This window comes from Lagenorhynchus albirostris, chromosome 1, assembly GCF_949774975.1.
Source record: "Lagenorhynchus albirostris chromosome 1, mLagAlb1.1, whole genome shotgun sequence".
Lineage (NCBI taxonomy): Eukaryota > Metazoa > Chordata > Mammalia > Artiodactyla > Delphinidae > Lagenorhynchus > Lagenorhynchus albirostris.
The window spans coordinates 8,550,226-8,568,614 of NC_083095.1; the positions used below are offsets into that span (position 1 = coordinate 8,550,226).

The following is an 18,389-nucleotide window of genomic DNA, read 5'->3' on the forward strand; positions in this document are numbered from 1 at the left end:
GTGGGGCAAGTGTTTATATTTGCTGTTAGCCATAGATGTACTGGGATGATGATTTTATCTCTTGAGCAGTTTTTGCTGAGAGTGGGGGTTAGTATTAGAAAGTCAAATAAGGGAGAGAAAAAACAGGATCCAAGTCTTAGCATAAAAATGGAACTTTCTAATCTAGGTGGTTAGAGACTGATCCGCGAAATTGAGGATTGTTATCACCTACACTGTACGCTGGACTAAAGCTTCATAAGTTTTAATTTATTTTAGAGAAAAAATAGAAATAGACTTTTATCTGAAGGGCATGTTCTTTGACCCTTTTATTATAATGTGGCTTTAAGTAACTGGTGCATACGTGTTTTGGTTTCTAAGAGTCATTTGATGGCATCATACCCTTGGGTTGGATGGGAGCTCAGAGTGAGCCAATTAGGGGGGAACTCAGAGTGAGTCATTTAGGGAATATTTATTTAGAACCTGTGATGTGCCAGGCCTGGGCTTAGTCCCGGAAATACAAAGATGAGTCAGGGATGGGCCTTTGCATTTGGCATAATACATGGGGTTTCACACTGAAGTCTTTAAGTAGCATGTTGGTGGATAAATCCTTCAAATTGAATGCTGGGTACTATAGTGATTTTTAACCATATTGAGATTGTTGATAAGCTAATTTACACATTATTCTTTATAGTCTGTAGTAAGATACATATACATGTATAGCACCTGTGTCTTCACTTTGGTTCAGTTTTTATTTTAATTAATTTTTTTATGTGATGATTTAACTTTTGCCAGTAGTTTTGACTTTTGTCAGTAGCTGTTGCATTACAAAATTTCATTACACTAAATTAATATGATAGTAGTTAATATGAATTGTGTGTTAATACATTATCCTGAATGAGGAAATAGTGATTATGTATATTGTAATGTTGAATACGAGTGTCATTTATGTTTATTTGCTTAATTTAACATTTTGGCATATTTTTGTTGTTTTGTGTTTTAGCACAAAGCTTTCACTGAAGTATTTCTAGATGATTCACATAATCCTGCAAATTGTCGGATATCAGTACAAGTTGCCACGCCAGTATTAAACCTTTCTGTTCGCTTCCCAATACCTGATCTTCGCTCAGATCAAGAGAGAGGACCATGGTTTAAGAAGTCACTTCAGAAGGAGATTCTTCATTTAACATTCACAGATCTAGAATTTAAGACTGAATTCCTAGGAGGATCAACCCCTGAACAAGTTAAATTGGAACTTACCTTTAGAGAACTAGTTGGTAAGATTGACCATGCCTGTAAAAGAGCCAGACTAGAAACTAACAACTGCTACTGAAACTTACATTAAGAAAAGTATATGACAGCCCCCCAATACAATAAAATTAAAGAACATATGTTAGAAAGCAGCTGTAACAGCTTTTTTCTAATATTGTATGCAAACGTGATATCTGTCAGTTTTTGAAAAGAAACTACAATGCGTGATGATTTATTCACTTTGAGAATATAGTGCTTTAGCCTACATTTTAATACCACCTACTACTTACTTGTTGTAGGGCTAATAGTAGCCAAAATTTATTGAGTGCCACTCTATGTTTGCTGTGTGCTGAGCACTTCACACACATTATCTTGTTTCCTTTAATCATCATAGTTACGGTAGGCTTATTATTTCCAATTATTTTTATCATTTATAAGTGAGGAATCTGTCGACTTCCGAAGAGGTACGTCCCAAGGTCAATGTAGTAATAAATGGTGGAATCAAGATTCAAACCCAAGTCTGACACTAGAGCTTGAGCTTTCAACCATCATACTAATAGTGACTTTTCTTTGTAAAATCTGTTTTAAGTAACCCTCTCCTCCTCTTTCTGCTCGCCTCCTTCTCTGTAGGCTGCAGTTTTCCTTCCCTTGTTTTCTCTGAGTTTTACATATCATTAGAGGTATTTAAAATTGACTTGCCAGTTATGATTTCATGGAAAGGCCTTTAGGGGTTATCTGGAATCTTCCCTTATCTCTAGTGATAAGAAACTCATTATTCTGGTGGAAAGTCATTCTTTGTAAAATGGAATGAAAAAACATATATGGGGTTATTGTGAAGAAGTAATTCTTACAGTGCTTGGTACAAAATAGACATTTAAGAAATGTAGTTATTTCTTAAAATAACTACATTAAAAAAATCTGTTCCTAGACTAACTGCATAAACTTTTATGAAGAATAATCACTAAGTGGCACTCAGTAAGTGGTAACTACTATATTTAATATGTTATGCTTATTTATTTATTTGGCCATGCCATGCGGGATCTTAGTTCCCTGACCAGGGATTGAACCTTGCCCCCTGCATTGGGAGAACAGAGTCTTAACCACTGGACTGCCAGGGAAGTCCCTTATATTTAATATGTTATGATTATGCACCGTACACGTTAAACATTCATACCTAAGAATTTGAGTTTGAGCAGAAAAGAGCATTTAATTTAATTTATCTGCTTATCCTGTCTCCCCACATGTACACGTGCAGCAGGAATAAATGAATACATGTTGTAGAACTTAACACTGCATTATGTCCCTGATTTAGAGGATCTTTGCTCCTCGAAGGAGGAAAGTATCTTTTCTCTTAGTGTTGGAGAAGAAGTGCATCTCCATGAATCAGTCTTGTTTTATTAGGGTCATTCCAGGAGGATAAAGGAGAACCATCCATTAATTTTTTCCACGTGACTAGTGGAGGAGATGGAGACACAGCGTCATCAGATGACTTTGACTGGCCGCGGTGAGTAAGCAAATGGACATGATACATACATTTAATGAGACTTTCCTTTCAGAAACAAGTTGCTATAGCTTTTTTGACTGACATTTTGGCTATTAAATTTAAGCTAAAAATATCCAGCCTTGATGAGAAAACCTCGAGGAAGATGGAAAAATTAAATAAAAAATATGTACTACTTTATCAGAGGTGCCTGTGAGATACTGACAGAGATGGACATATAAAATGTGTTCTCCGGCCTCAAGTTACTTAGCCTAATTAGATGGACAAAAGAATCATAACCATTCTAAAAATAGTTCATTTTTGAAAAGGGCTTTAGTACAAGTGGTATCATACAGCACCATTTGGTTAATTTTCAGATGAATTTTATAGTCAGTGATTGTTTTAGGAAAGTATTTTCAAATCTGGGGAGCTTTTACAAAGCACTGATTCTTGCGCCCCACGTTGAGATTCTGAGATAGAACCTGGGCATCAGTACAGTTTAAAAATACACCAGGTGATATGTTCATAGCAGCACTATTCACAATAGCCAAGACATGGAAACAACCTCAATGTACACTGACAGATGAATGGATAAAGAAGATGTGGAGCATATATACAATGGAATACTTCCCAGCCATAAAAAAGAATGAAATAATGCCATTTGCAGCAACATGGATGGAACTAGAGATTATCATACTAAGTGAAGTGAGTCAGAAAGAGAAGGACATACCAATGATATCATTTATATGTGGAATCTAAAATATGACACAAATGAACTTAACTAGGAAACAGAAATAGACTCACTGACATAGAGAACAGACTTGTGGTTGATAAGGGGGAGGTGGGATGGGGGAGGGATGGAATGGGAGTTTGGGATTAGCGGATGCAAACTATTATATATAGAATGAATAAGCAACAAGGGCCTACTGTATAGCACAGGGAACTATATTCAATATCCCGTGATAAACCATAGTGGAAAAGAATATGAACAAGAATATATATATATACATGTATATGTATAACTGAATCACTTTGCTGTAAATTAACACAACATTGTAAATCAACTATACTGCAATTAAAAAAATGAAACTACAGTAGGTGATACCAATGTGCAGTTGGATTTAGAGAACCACTGCTTCAGGATTTCTTGGGCAGGAGAAATCATTCTTTAAATTAGCCTGATAGTGGGCTTGGATTACTTTTTTTTCCTCTTTTTAAAAATTTATTTATTTGTTTTTTGGCTGCGTTGGGTTTTTGTTGCTGCGCGCGGCCTTTCTCTAGATGCGGCGAGCGAGGGCTACTCTTCGTTGCGGTGCACAGGCTTCTGATTGCGGTGGCTTCTCTTGTTGTGGAGCACGGGCTGTAGGCGCGTGGCCTTCATTAGTTGCGGCACGTGGGCTCAGTAGTTGTGGCTCACGGGCTCCAGAGCACAGGCTCAGTAGTTGTGGTACACGGGCTTAGTTGCTCCACGGCATGTGGGATCTTACCAGACCAGGGCTCTGAACCCATGTCCCCTGCATTGTCAGACAAATTCTTAACCACTGTGCCACCAGGGAAGTCCCTTGGATTACATTTAAAAGAACTTAGTTTACCCAAAATAATGATCCTTTATTATATTGAAAACTGAGTTCATGAATCCTCTCTTAAGAATTAAAGTGATCTTTCTTGTGCCACTTTCTACCTGCCTTCTTTTACACCCCCGTACCCTATGTGTCTGACCTATCAGACTCCTAGGACAGGCCTGGTCGGCGCACAGCTGATCATGAGCAGGAGTTTTCATCATAAGAAACGAATCTACTTCAATTAAGTAATTTGAAAGCACAGTTTACATTAGGATATCTGTAAATTAGGAAACAGTTGTTTTAGTTTATAACTAGAACCAACTGGCAATACCTTCTTAGGAAAAAGAAAGCTATTATAGATGCTACACAGCTGTTTTGTTTGAGCGTGCCATGTCTCATCATGACGGCAGGCTGGTGGGATAAAAAGGAGGCTACAAAGCCTTGTGCTAGTGACATGCTGCAGAGAATTAGGAAAGGACTGGCATTACTCTGGGGCAGAAGCTAATGTCATCAAAGGCTGTTAGCTCTTGATATTTTGAGTTTGTAGCTACAAAACACCACCAATAACACAAGTCTTTTATTATTGAAATTCCTAAAGGAAAAGATTACTTTGTTGTTGCAGTTCTGAAAATATTCTCTAATCAAACTCTCCTTCTTCCATTTGGACAATTTATATAGCATGAGGTTTCTTAGTTAGGTATGCAAGTATTTCATAATAGCCGAACAGCTGGAATGTAGAAGGATTTGGTTTAATGATAATAAATAGAATTCTTAGGTAAAATTTGCTCGCTGTTAATGAAATTAAAAAAAAAATTTTGTTTAACTGATGTATAGTTGATTTACAATACTGTGTTAGTTTCTGGTGTATGGCAAAGTGATTCAGAGATATATATATATGTATGTGTATATGTATATATATATATATATATTACACATACACACACACAGACACACATATTCTTTATCATATTCTTTTCCATTATGGTTTATTACAGGATATTGAATATAGTTGCCTTTGCTATACAGTAGGATCTTGTTGTTTGTCTACTTTATATATAGTAGTGTGTATCTGCTACTCCTTATTTATCTCTCCCCCACCCCCTTACCCCTTTGGTAACCATAAATTTGTTTTCTACGTCTGTGAGTCTGTTTCTGTTTTGTAAGTAAGTTTGGTAATGAAATTTTAAAATAACCCTTTTGTTCTCAAAAGATCAGATTTTCCAGTTATCCAAGTATAAAATGTTAATGCCCTTCTTTTATTTGCTTGTTTCATCAATTCCACACTTTTAAGTTTACAGCATGCTCAGGAGTGGGTTGCGTTAGATATAATTAGACTTTGTAGAGAAGTTGACGCCTATCAGTAATGATTTAATCAGCGGGCTTTCTATTAGTTTGTTTTTGTTTCTGCGGTACGCGGGCCTCTCACTGTTGTGGCCTCTCCCGTTGCGGAGCACAGGCTCCAGACACGCAGGCTCAGCGGCCATGGCTCACGGGCCCAGCCGCTCCGCGGCATGTGGGATCTTCCCGGACCGGGGCACGAACCCGTGTCCCCTGCATCGGCAGGCGGACTCTCAACCACTGCGCCACCAGGGAAGCCCTGTATTAGTTTGTATACAAGTTAGTTTTGCAGTTTACACTTAGATCTTGATTTTTAAAATTGTCTTTGCTATCAGAATTGTACTGAAAGTAAACCCACCAGCCATGCATTCCATTTTGGAGAGAATAGCAGCTGAGGAAGCAGAAGAGAGTGATGGCCACTACCAGGAAGAAGAGGAAGGAGGCGCTCATTCCCTGAAAGACGTTTGTGATCTGAGAAGACCAGCCCCGTCTCCCTTCTCTTCTCGTAGGGTGATGTTTGAAAATGAACAGGTAAAGTAACAGTGTGAGCAAGCAACAAAGGAGTTACCCTCTATCAGATAGCTCTTAATGCTTTCTCTTTAAAAACATACTTTGTGTACTGTTTTTTGCCATATTTTTAGCTCCAAGATTGAATAATATCCATTTTTTTCCCTTGGTTAAAAGTCACATGCTTATTTATTTGCCCACATACAAGTCGTATGGGTCGGGTAAGAAGATGCTACTACTGTTTTAAATATAAAATGGTTATTTGATGCTTTTTTTCTTCTTTTTTTTGCACTAAACTGTTACGTTTTAGATGGTGATGCCAGGAGACCCTGTAGAAATGACAGAGTTTCAAGATAAAGCAATCAGCAATTCTCACTATGTGCTGGAACTTACATTACCCAGTATTCATATAACACTACCTAATAAAAGCTTTTATGAGAAGCTTTATAATAGGTGAGTTTAAACTCATTTAGTTGAATCTTTGGGATCGAACTTTCCTGTCTAACTGCCTCTCTACTGTCCTATCTCCTTGTTTTCCCTCTTCCTCCTTTTCTTTCCTTGTTTTAATATTACCAACTATTTCAGTGTACTTTGTATGGTGTTGATTATAGACCTATTACCGTTATGATGAGCTATTGTCATAGCAGATTTTCCTAACCAGTGTGTCTGGTAACTGGGTTTCTTGTGTGTGAGATGTATTCCCTCCATCCTAGGTTGGCTGGTTGCCCTCTGTCACCTTACCACAGAGTACTGAGAAAGTATCGCTTTGTGTATAATGACATGAAAAGAGTTGGGATATACTTGTATAGAGGGCCAAGAGATACTGGTGTAAAGTCAGAGTCCTAGAGTCTTCGTACAAGGAGCATCCCTTCTCAGAGTCTAAAAAAAAAGCATCTTGTTAGAATTAGAAACTCTAACTTATAAACTTGTCTATAAAAACTTAAATTTATTACATTTAAATACCCTTAAACATATATACCAAGAAAATATGTTGAAATAAATGGCATTCTAGAGTAGAAAGGTCATAGACTCTGAAGATCTTGGACGATTTACCTAGTCCCCGTGAGCTCCATTTCCTCACATATAAATTGGAGATGATACTTGTACAGGCCTCAGTGGGTTGTTTGGAGCATTAAATGATATAACATTTGGGAAAGTTCTGAGAACAGTGCCTGGCGAATAGTAGGTAAGAATGTTATCATTCCTGCCCACTCTGGCATAGCTGAAAGGTGGTCATGTGGGTTTCTGGAAAAAGACACGTCCTTAGTGTCTGTTATTGCTAGCTTCCCACTTGTAGACAAGTCATCGAAATTTTTGTTAATCTTCAGAAACTGCAGACCGTTGTTTCTGCTGTAGATTTACTTGGTACCAAATAGGATTCGGATTTATACAGGAAACCACTGATCTCTAGACTGCTCTCCTTATTTTATAGTTGAGGGATATCTACCAAGAGCTAACGAATGTGCAAGGCTAAGACTGAGCAAAATGAAACTACTAGTTCAAGGTCCATCCCAGAGGTCGGAAGGGCTTCGTCCATTTCTTTCTCCTTATGCATTGATTGAACAGGTGGCTATTGGTTAGACTGCAACATCAGAATAGTAAAACATACCTTAAACATTCCATTTATGAATGTATGTTCATTTACCACTTCTTTTTAAAATATAGGACAGGGCCTTTTTTTTGATTACAAGCCACTGGTTAGAATTTTTGCTTAATGTATACCCAGAAGGCTTTGTCTACAATGCTCAGTTTCAGTTTCTTTGAAGTGGAGTGAAAAAATAGTTTCAGAGCAGTCTGAGTGCAGAATCCTTCTAGGTTTTTAAGATTTTTTTCTCACTTCAGTGTATATACTTAAAAGTCATCAGTTAGCACAAGATTGAATTAAACTGTGCTTACAATAACATACAGCTGGGATGAGCAGATTTGGGGCCAAGCACGATTTACCCGTGGTGACTATACAAAACGTATAATTCAGCTGGTGGGAGCAGAAGTTCTCAGGTGGGCTAGGGAGTTGTCTACCAGCAGCAAGCAGGTGGCATGTGGGGGACGTCAGTCAGTATGGCAGGCAGGGTAGCTTAAATCAGGGAACTGGAGAGCATCTGCTCATCTGGGGAGCTGGTTCAGGGGTGTTGCTCACGAGAGTTTCTGTTCTCTCTTACCCTGCCCACTGCTCTGTGTCTCAGGCCCCTAGACTTATATAAATACCGCAGTGTTCCCCGGCTGTGGGTCATATAAATCATATATCTAAGTTAGCATGTGAATTCTTTGCCCTCTGTTTGGCTTGGTCTATATATACATATACATACTTTTTTCTTTTAATTTTCAGACATTCTCAGACTTATAGGTAAGTTGCAAGTACAGTACAAAGAACGTTTTTTCCCTGAACCATTTGAGAGTAAGTTGCTGACTTGATGTCCCTTCAGCTTTGAGCAGTTGAATGTGTATTTCTCACAAACAGGGACATTCTTCTATATGACCATAATTCAGCCATTAAAACAAGAAAATTAATATTATACGTTAGCATCTAATCCTCAGACCCCATTCATGTTTTGCTAAATGTCTTAATAATACCCTTTATTATACATAAAATTTACAAGTATCTTTCTGAGCAGTAATTATAACCAATTCTGCCTTTACTTCATACATTTGAAATATTGGTTTATTTCTTCATCAACTGGCTCTTTTCAGAAAGATAGTCTCAGGTACAGGTAGATTTTTTTTCTATGTCAAAAATCCTTTAGAATAGAATATAAAAAATATTCTACCTGGTTTTATTAAATCAGATATCTTTGAGCTTCTATAATGTTTCAAGCTCATCGGCACAGAATCATGGTGATGTGCCCTTAAGCATCTTAAGTGTTTTTTCTTCTTGATATTAGAAACATCATTCAGTGTTTTATAGTATTATGGTATCAAGACTGTGTTAAGACCAAAATGTAAATAAGGAAAAATAGTAAAATCATATGAAACATATTTGCAGGTCATATACCATGAACTCCAGGTTTTATTTAAAGTAATAGTTTCTCTTTAACCTGTGAAGATAAGAGAATGGTTGGAGGGAATAAGGTAAAGAAAAATTTCCTGAGAAAATTCTTCATTTTATACTTTCACTATTTATTCATATAGGAATTTAGACTAAGATCTGGATTTAGACTCTTGTTTCTTTTTTTTCAATAAATTTATTTATTTTTGGCTGTGTTGGGTCTTCGTTGCTGTGTGCGGGCGTTTTCTAGTTGTGGCGAGCGGGAGCTACTCTTTGTTGTGGAGCTTGGGCTTCTCATTGCAGTGGCTTCTCTTGTTGCAGAGCATGGGCTCTAGGCACGCGGGCTCAGTAGTTGTGGCTCGTGGGCTTAATTGCTCCGCGGCATGTGGGATCTTCCCAGACCAGGGCTTGAACTTGTCCTCTGTATTGGCAGGCGGATTCTTAACCGCGGCGCCACCAGGGAAGTCCTAGACTCTTGTTTCTTTGTTCTGTGAGTGATGCACCCAAGAGGCAGCGAGCCAAATGAGTACCACACAGTTCTGGGCATCGCTGTCAGTGTGTCTGAGGCGAGACATGCGTCTGCCCTGTGTCCCTGGTATTCTTCATCCAGTGATGCTTCCAAAAAGAGACCTTTTGGGTGGGGATTACAATCTACTGAGAGTGACAGTACTCAGTCCTCGTTTATACTTTCTAGGCCCTCAGAAGCTCAGGAATTGGCCCGGGAAGTTCCTAGACAAGTGGCTTCTCACAGGAAGGGGCCAGGGCTACATCATCGCTTGGCACCTTGATTGGTGTTCACACTAGGCTTTATGACGAGTCTGTGCTTTTGGCAGTCCTTCCATGTGAGTCATCCACTGGTCCTTTCTTCAAACCCTCAGAGCCTGCTGTGTGACAGCCACTGTGCTAGGCACATATAAAGATGACTAAGACACAAGTCTTAGTCTAGGAAAGGGAAACAAGAAAATGGAGTAGTGTTATAGGTGCAGTGATTGCATTATGCATGAGAAGGATATGCTATGGGTCCAAGCCTCACAAAGATCTTTGTAGAGAACATTGTAAAGTCTCAGTTTTCATGACAACATAGAGGTGAGTGGTGGGGGGGGGTGGTATCTGAGAAGTGACAAATACTTCTTTGAAAAACTAGGATGCGGTGGTGGCCTAGCTTGACAGGTATCACCCCAGTGGTCACCAGTATTGACTTGGCTGTTTGTCTGTTCCGTTAGTTAGAAGGGTTTCCTCTCTTTATTCCCTGTTCTGTATGCTTCTTTATCTCATGCAAGCTTCCCAGCGAAGCTGTGCTTTCTGTGGAAGAAAGAAAAAGCAGATATCCCTAGAGAAAGTGAGTAATGGAAGAGAACTGAATTGGGAGCTGGACATAATCTGGGCTCTGGTTCCACTTCTCCCACTAATTAGCTGTGTGACCTTGGGCGGGTCACTTAACCTTTATGATGCAGTTTCTTCCAAGTGTAAAGTGAGAATAATAATTCTGCCTTGGCTTCCCCAGAGGATTGAGGGGAGTCAAATGAGACAGTGCATAATCTATTATAGTTTATAGAGTGTTCTCATAGACGTGAACAGTCCTTTTGTTCTTTATGGGTTTTATTTTTAATAAACCTCCTCCTTTAAGTGCATTTAGATGTATATAATTTGATGCATATAACACTGGTGAAACTAGGAGGATATCTAATTAGGTATCTAATTGTCCAGATTCCTTTCTCACTGCCCTGATAGCCATAGCAGTTATTTTTCCATTGAAAGAAATTCCATTTCACCATTTGGAAAATTTATTATTCATGTGATTTCTTAAAGGGATATTCTTTAGTTTGCCTTCAGTTGAAGTAGGAGTTATGTATTTATTTTTCAACTTTTGTCTTTGTAGGATCTTTAATGATTTGCTGCTCTGGGAACCAACAGCTCCTTCACCAGTAGAGACATTTGAAAATATTTCATATGGTATTGGGCTTTCAGTAGCCAGTCAACTGATTAATACCTTCAACAAAGATAGTTTTAGTCCATTGAAATCTACAGTTCACTATGGTAATATATTTTAAATTTCTTCTGAATTAAAATGCCTGGTTTATCAATAAACAAAGCAGTAACCTTTCAAATTGATGGATTTAAAAATGTTTCTTTGGCGTTTTCCATTTATAACTATATTTTATAATATCTTTTAGTAATTTACAGTATTTCCCTACTTCTAGCTATTTTTTAAGAGTTATTAATTGTTATTTTATAGTATATTCATTGTCTGAAGTTCAATGGTAAAGAGAAAGACAGTACATTTTTATTGTCATACCAGATTCTTTGTAAAAATAAACAGGTTGTAAAATAAGTAAATATTCTTGTGATAACGTTCAAGGTTGAATGCTGTTTTGTGTTAATAAGCTGTTAGAACAGCTGTAATTGTGCAATTTATTTCTCATAGATGAGGAAAGTGGATCTGAGGAGGAGACTTTGCAGTATTTTTCCACTGTTGATCCCAATTATCGTTCTCGTAGGAAGAAAAAACTAGACTCTCAGAACAAGAACTCGCAGAGTTTTCTCTCAGTTCTTCTGAGCATTAATCATGGATTAATGGCAGTGTTTACAGATGTAAAGGTAAGGATTTACAAATCCAAAGTGATTTTTCAAGTGCATCTTATTATAAATCTAGCATGATATACGCATTCAATAGTTGAGGTAGTTCGAGGTTGTTTCAGTGACTGATGATGAAGGTCAGTTTTCTGAGGCACACCACAATGACAGCAGCTTTGGAAATTTAGCTTTCGTTGCAGATCAAAAGACAAACGTTACACGGACCTTCTTTTGGAAAACGTGCTGGTCCCACTCCTGAGGTGGTAACAGCAATTTATCTGTTCCAAAGGGTGATGAAGTACCAAGGTTCATTTGGCAGAAGAGGCCCGGCCTAGTGTTTAATTATGCAGTTTTCAGTAACACCATGTTGGATGGTTCAAGAATCAGACCGCTTTGCTGCAGTGTGGGAGATCCTCCTAACCTGAATCAAGGAGGAGCATCTCAAGGGTCGTTCTTACTTTTCTGTTTTTAATTAATGACTTCTCTGTTTTTTCTGATCTTCTTATTAGCAAGATAATGGAGATCTGTTGGAAAACAAGCATGGTGAATTCTGGTTAGAATTCAACAGTGGTTCGTTATTTTGTGTGACAAAATATGAAGGTTTTGATGACAAGCACTATATCTGCCTTCATTGCAGCAGTTTCAGTCTCTATCACAAAGGTAGGACAGATGTTAAATATGTGTGTTTTGTTCACTTCTGGTTAGACATGTTTAAATTTTGCTTAATAAAGAAAATCTACTGAGAACAGAATTCTTTTTTTTTTTTTTTACATCTTTATTGGAGTATAATTGCTTTACAATGGTGTGTTAGTTTCTGCTTTATAACAAAGTGAATCAGTTATACATATACATATGTTCCCATATCTCTTCCCTCTTGCGTCTCCCTCCCTCCCACCCTCCCTATCCCACCCCTCTAGGTGGTCACAAAGCACGGAGCTGATCTCCCTGTGCTATGCGGCTGCTTCTCACTAGCTATCTATTTTGATAGTGTATATATGTCCATGACACTCTCTCACTTTGTCACAGCTTACCCTTCCCCCTCCCCATATCTTCAAGTCCATTCTGTAGTAGGTCTCTGTCTTTATTCCTGTCTTAGCCCTAGATTCTTCATGACTTTTTTTTTCCTTAAATTCCACATATATGTGTTAGCATACAGTATTTGTCTTTCTCTTTCTGACTTACTTCACTCTGTATGACAGACTCTAGGTCCATCTACCTCATTACAAATAACTCAATTTCGTTTCTTTTTATGGCTGAGTAATATTCCATTGTATATATGTGCCACATCTTCTTTATCCATTCATCTGATGATGGACACTTCGGTTGTTTCCATCTCCTGGCTATTGTAAATAGAGCTGCAATGAACATTTTGGTACATGACTCTTTTTGAATTATGGTTTTCTCAGGGTATATGCCCAGTAGTGGGATTGCTGGGTCATATGGTAGTTCTATTTGTAGTTTTTTAAGAAACCTCCATACTGTTCTCCATAGTGGCTGTACCAATTCACATTCCCACCAGCAGTGCAAGAGGGTTCCCTTTTCTCCACACCCTCTCCAGCATTTATTGTTTGTAGATTTTTTGATGATGGCCATTCTGACTGGTGTGACATGATATCTCATTGTAGTTTTGATTTGCATTTCCCTAATGATTAATGATGTTGAGCATTCTTTCGTGTGTTTGTTGGCAGTCTGTATATCTTCTTTGGAGAAATGTCTATTTAGCTCTTCTGCCCATTTTAAGATTGGGTTGTTTGTTTTTTTGTTTTTGAGCTGCATGAGCTGCTTGTAAATTTTGGAGATTAATCCTTTGTCAGTTGCTTCATTTGCAAATATTTTCTCCCATTCTGAGGGTTGTCTTTTGGTCTTGTTTATGGTTTCCTTTGTTGTGCAAAAGCTTTGCAGTTTCATTAGATCCCATTTGTTTATTTTTGTTTTTATTTCCATTTCTCTAGGAGGTGGGTCAAAAAGGATCTTGCTGTGATTTACGTCATAGAGTGTTCTGCCTGTGTTTTCCTCTAAGAGTTTGATAGTTTCTGGCCTTACATTTAGGTCTTTAATCCATTTTGAGCTTATTTTTGTGTATGCTGTTAGGGAGTGATCTAATCTCATACTTTTATATGTACCTGTCCAGTTTTTCCAGCACCACTTATTGAAGAGGCTGTCCTTTCTTCACTGTACATTCCTACCTCCTTTATCAAAGATAAGGTGACCATATGTGCGTGGGTTTATCTCTGGGCTTTCTATCCTATTCCATTGATCTGTCTTTCTGTTTTTGTGCCAGTGCCATACTGTCTTGATTACTGTAGCTTTGTAGTATAGTCTGAAGTCAGGGAGCCTGATTACTCCAGCTCCATTTTTCGTTCTCAAGATTGCTTTGGCTATTCTGGGTCTTTTGTTTCCATACAAATTGTGAAATTTTTTGTTCTAGTTCTGTGAAAAATGCCAGTGGTAGTTTGATAGGGATCGCATTGAATCTGTAGATTGCTTTGGGTAGTAGAGTCATTTTCACAATGTTGATTCTTCCAATCCAAGAACATGGTATATCTCTCCATCTATTTGTATCATCTTTAATTTCTTTCATCAGTGTCTTATAATTTTCTGCATACAGGTCTTTTGTCTCCTTAGGTAGGTTTATTCCTAGATATTTTATTCTTTTTGTTGCAGTGGTAAATGGGAGTGTTTCCTTGATTTCACTTTCAGAGTTTTCATCATTAGTGTATAGGAATGCCAGAGATTTCTGTGCATTAGTTTTGTATCCTGCTACTTTACCAAGTTCATTGATTAGCTCTAGTAGTTTTCTGGTAGCATCTTTAGGATTCTCTATGCATAGTATCGTGTCATCTGCAAACAGTGACAGCTTTACTTCTTCTTTTCCGATTTGGATTCCTTTTATTTCCTTTTCTCCTCTGATTGCTGTGGCTAAAACAACCAAAACCATGTTGAGTAAGAGTGGTGAGAGTGGGCAACCTTGTCTTGTTCCTGATCTTAGTGGAAATGCCTTCAGTTTTTCACCATTGAGGATGATGTTGGCTGTGGGTTTGTCATATATGGCCTTCATTATGTTGAGGAAAGTTCCCTCTACGCCTACTTTCTGACGGGTTTTTTTTGTTTGTTTGTTTGTTTTTTTCATTATGCGGGCCTCTCACCGTTGTGGCCTCTGCCGTTGTAGAGCACAGGCTCCGGATGCGCAGTCTCAGCAGCCATGGCTCACGGGCCCAGCCGCTCCGCGGCATGTGGGATCTTCCCTGACCGGGGCCCGAACCCGTGTCCCCTGCATCGGCAGGCAGACTCTCAACTACTGCGCCACCAGGGAAGCCCATCTGCAGGGTTTTTATCATGAATGGGTGTTGAATTTTGTCGAAAACTTTCTCTGCATCTATTGAGATGATCATATGTTTTTTCTCCTTCAATTTGTTAATATGGTGTATCATGTTGATTGATTTGCATATCTTGAAGAATCCTTGCATTCGTGGAATAAACCCCACTTAATCATGGTGTACGATTCTTTTAATGTGCTGTTGGATTCTGTTTGCTAGTATTTTGTTGAGGATTTTTGCATCTATGTTCATCAGTGATATTGGCCTGTAGTTTTCTTTCTTTGTGACATCCTTGTCTGGTTTTGCTGTCAAGGTGATGGTGGCCTCATAGAATCAGTTTGGGAGTGTTCCTCCCTCTGCTATATTTTGGAAGAGTTTGAGAAGGATAGGTGTTAGCTCTTCTCTAAATGTTTGATAGAATTTGCCTGTGAAGCCTTCTGGTCCTGGGCTTTTGCTTGTTGGAAGATTTTTAATCACAGTGTCAATTTCAGTGCTTGTGATTGGTCTGTTCATATTTTCTATTTCTTCCTGATTCAGTCTTGGCAGGTTGTGCCTTTCTAAGAATTTGTCCATTTCTTCCAGGTTGTCCATTTTACTGGCATAGAGTTGCTTGTAGTAATCTCTCATGATCTTTTGTATTTCTGCAGTGTCAGTTGTTACTTCTCCTTTTTCATTTCTAATTCCATTGATTTGAGTCTTCTCCCTTTTTTTCTTGATGAGTCTGGCTAATGGTTTATCAATTTTGTTTATCTTCTCAAAGAACTAGCTTTTAGTTTTATTGATCTTTGCTTTCGTTTCCTTCATTTCTTTTTCATTTATTTTTGATCTGATCTTTATGATTTCTTTCCTTCTGCTAACTTTGGGGTTTTTTTGTTCTTCTCTCTCTAATTGCTTTAGGTGCAAGGTTAGGTTGTTTATTCAAGATGTTTCCTGCTTCTTAAGATAGGGTTGTGTTGCTATAAACTTCCCTCTTAGAACTGCTTGTGCTGCATCCCATAGGTTTTGGGTCATCGTGTCTCCATTGTCATTTGTTTCTAGGTATTTTTTAATTTCCTCTTTGATTTCTTCAGTGATCACTTCGTTATTAAGTAGTGTATTGTTTAGCCTCCATGTGTTTGTGTTTTCTACAGATCTTTTCCTGTAATTGATATCTAGTCTCATAGCGTTGTGGTCGGAAAAGATACTTGATACAATTTCAATTTTCTTAAATTTACCAAGGCTTGATTTGTGACCCAAGATATGACCTATCCGGGAGAATGTTCCATGAGCACTTGAGAAAAATGTGTATTCTGTTGTTTTTGGATGGAATGTCCTATAAATATCAATTAAGTCCATCTTGTTTAATGTATCATTTAAAGCTTGTGTTTCCTTATTTATTTGCATTTTGGATGACCTGTCCATTGGTGAAAGTGGGGTGTTAAAGTCCCCTAGTATAATTGTGTTACTGTTGATTTCCCCTTTTATGGCTGTTAGTATTTGCCTTATGCATTGAGGTGCTCCTATGTTGGGTACATAAATATTTACAATTGTTATATCTTCTTCTTGGATCGATCCCTTGATCATTATGTAGTTTCCTTCTTTGTCTCTTCTAATAGTCTTTATTTTAAAGTCTATTTTGTCTGATATGAGAATTGCTGCTCCAGCTTTCTTTTGGCTTCCATTTGCATGGAATATCTTTTTCCATCCCCTTACTTTCAGTCTGTATGTGTCTCTAGGTCTGAAGTGGGTCTCTTGTAGACAGCATATATATGGGTCTTGTTTTTGTATCCATTCAGCCAATCTGTGTCTTTTGGTGGGAGCATTTAGTCCATTTACATTTAAGGTAATTAGCGATATGTATGTTCCTATTCCCATTTTCTTAATTGTTTCGGGTCGTTATTGTAGGTCCTTTCCTTCTCTTGTGTTTCTTGCCTAGAGAAGTTCCTTTAGCAGTTGTAGAGCTGGTTTGGTGGTGCTGAACTCCCTCAGCTTTTGCTTGTCTGTAAAGGTTTTAATTTCTCCATCAAATCTGAATGAGATCCTTGCTGGGTAGAGTAATCTTTGTTGCAGGTTTTTCTCCTTCATCACTTTAAATATGTCCTTCCAGTCCCTTCTGGCTTGCAGAGTTTCTGCTGAAAGATCAGCTGTTAACCCTATGGGGATTCCCTTGTGTGTTATTTGTTGTTTTTCCCTTGCTGCTTTTAATATGTTTTCTTTGTATTTAATTTTTGACACTTTTATTAATATGTGTCTTGGCATATTTCTCCTTGGATTTATCCTGTATGTGATTCTCTGTGCTTCCTGGACTTGATTAACTATTTCCTTTCCCATATTAGGGAAGTTTTCAACTATAATCTCTTCCAGTATTTTCTCAATCCCTTTCTTTTTCTCTTCTTCTGGAATCCCTATAATTCGAATGTTGGTGCATTTAATGTTGTCCCAGAGGTCTCTGAGACTGTAGTCAGTTCTTTTCATTCTTTTTTCTTTATTCTGCTCTGCAGTAGGTATTTCCACTATTTTATCTTCCAGGTCACTTGTCCGTTCTTCTGCCTCAGTTATTCTGCTATTGATCCCATCTAGAGTATTTTAAATTTCATTTATTGTGTTGTTCATCGTTGCTTGTTTCATCTTTAGTTCTTCTAGGTCCTTGTTAAATGTTTCTTGCATTTTGTCTATTCTATTTCCAAGATTTTGGATCATCTTTACTATCATTATTCTGAATTCTTTTTCAAGTAGACTGCCTATTTCCTCTTCATTTGTTAGGCCTGGTGGGTTTTTACCTTGTTCCTTCATCTGCTGTGTGTTTTTCTGTGTTCTCATTTTGCTTATCTTACTGTGTTTGGGGTCTTCTTTTTGCAGGCTGCAGGTTCGTAGTTCCCGTTGTTTTTGGTGTCTGTCCCCAGTGGCTAAAGTTGGTTCAGTGGGTTGTGTAGGCTTCCTGGTGGAGGGGACTAGTGCCTGTGTTCTGGTGGAAGAGGCTGGATCTTGTCTTTCTGGTGGGCAGGTCCACGTCTGGTGGTGTGGTTTGGGGTGTCTGTGGACTTATTATGATTTTAGGCAGCCTCCCTGCGAATGGGTGGGGTTGTGTTCCTGTCTTGCTAGTTGTTTGGCATAGGGTGTCCAGCACTGTAGCTTGCTGGTCGTTGAGTGAAGCTGGGTGCTGGCGTTGAGATGGAGGTCTCGGGGAGATTTTCGCCATTTGATATTATGTGGAGCTGGGAGGTCTCTTGTGGACCAGTGTCCTGAAGTTGGCTCTCCCACCTCAGAGCCACAGCACTGACTCCTTGCTGCAGCACCAAGAGCCTTTCATCCACACGGCTTTCTCAGGGCCTTGGCACAAACTGTTCTTGACTTGGAATGTCTCTGCTTGGCTTTTCCCAGAGCTATCTCCTTATTTTCTTGACTTCAATTTCACCATCACC

The 18,389-nt window shown here is 38.4% G+C and overlaps 1 protein-coding gene across 2 annotated transcripts in view; it reads left to right on the forward strand.

Moving 5' to 3' along the window:
• The window catches only part of ATG2B (autophagy related 2B), a 78,312-nt gene that overhangs the window by 24,987 nt on the left and 34,936 nt on the right, over nt 1-18,389 (forward strand). For both annotated transcript variants that reach the window (XM_060164299.1, XM_060164295.1), the window contains 7 exons: nt 980-1,253; nt 2,629-2,731; nt 5,943-6,138; nt 6,425-6,567; nt 10,977-11,134; nt 11,523-11,695; nt 12,181-12,331. In XM_060164299.1, the coding sequence (XP_060020282.1) occupies nt 980-1,253; nt 2,629-2,731; nt 5,943-6,138; nt 6,425-6,567; nt 10,977-11,134; nt 11,523-11,695; nt 12,181-12,331 (1,198 nt within the window). The remainder of the gene's footprint in view (nt 1-979; nt 1,254-2,628; nt 2,732-5,942; nt 6,139-6,424; nt 6,568-10,976; nt 11,135-11,522; nt 11,696-12,180; nt 12,332-18,389) is intronic.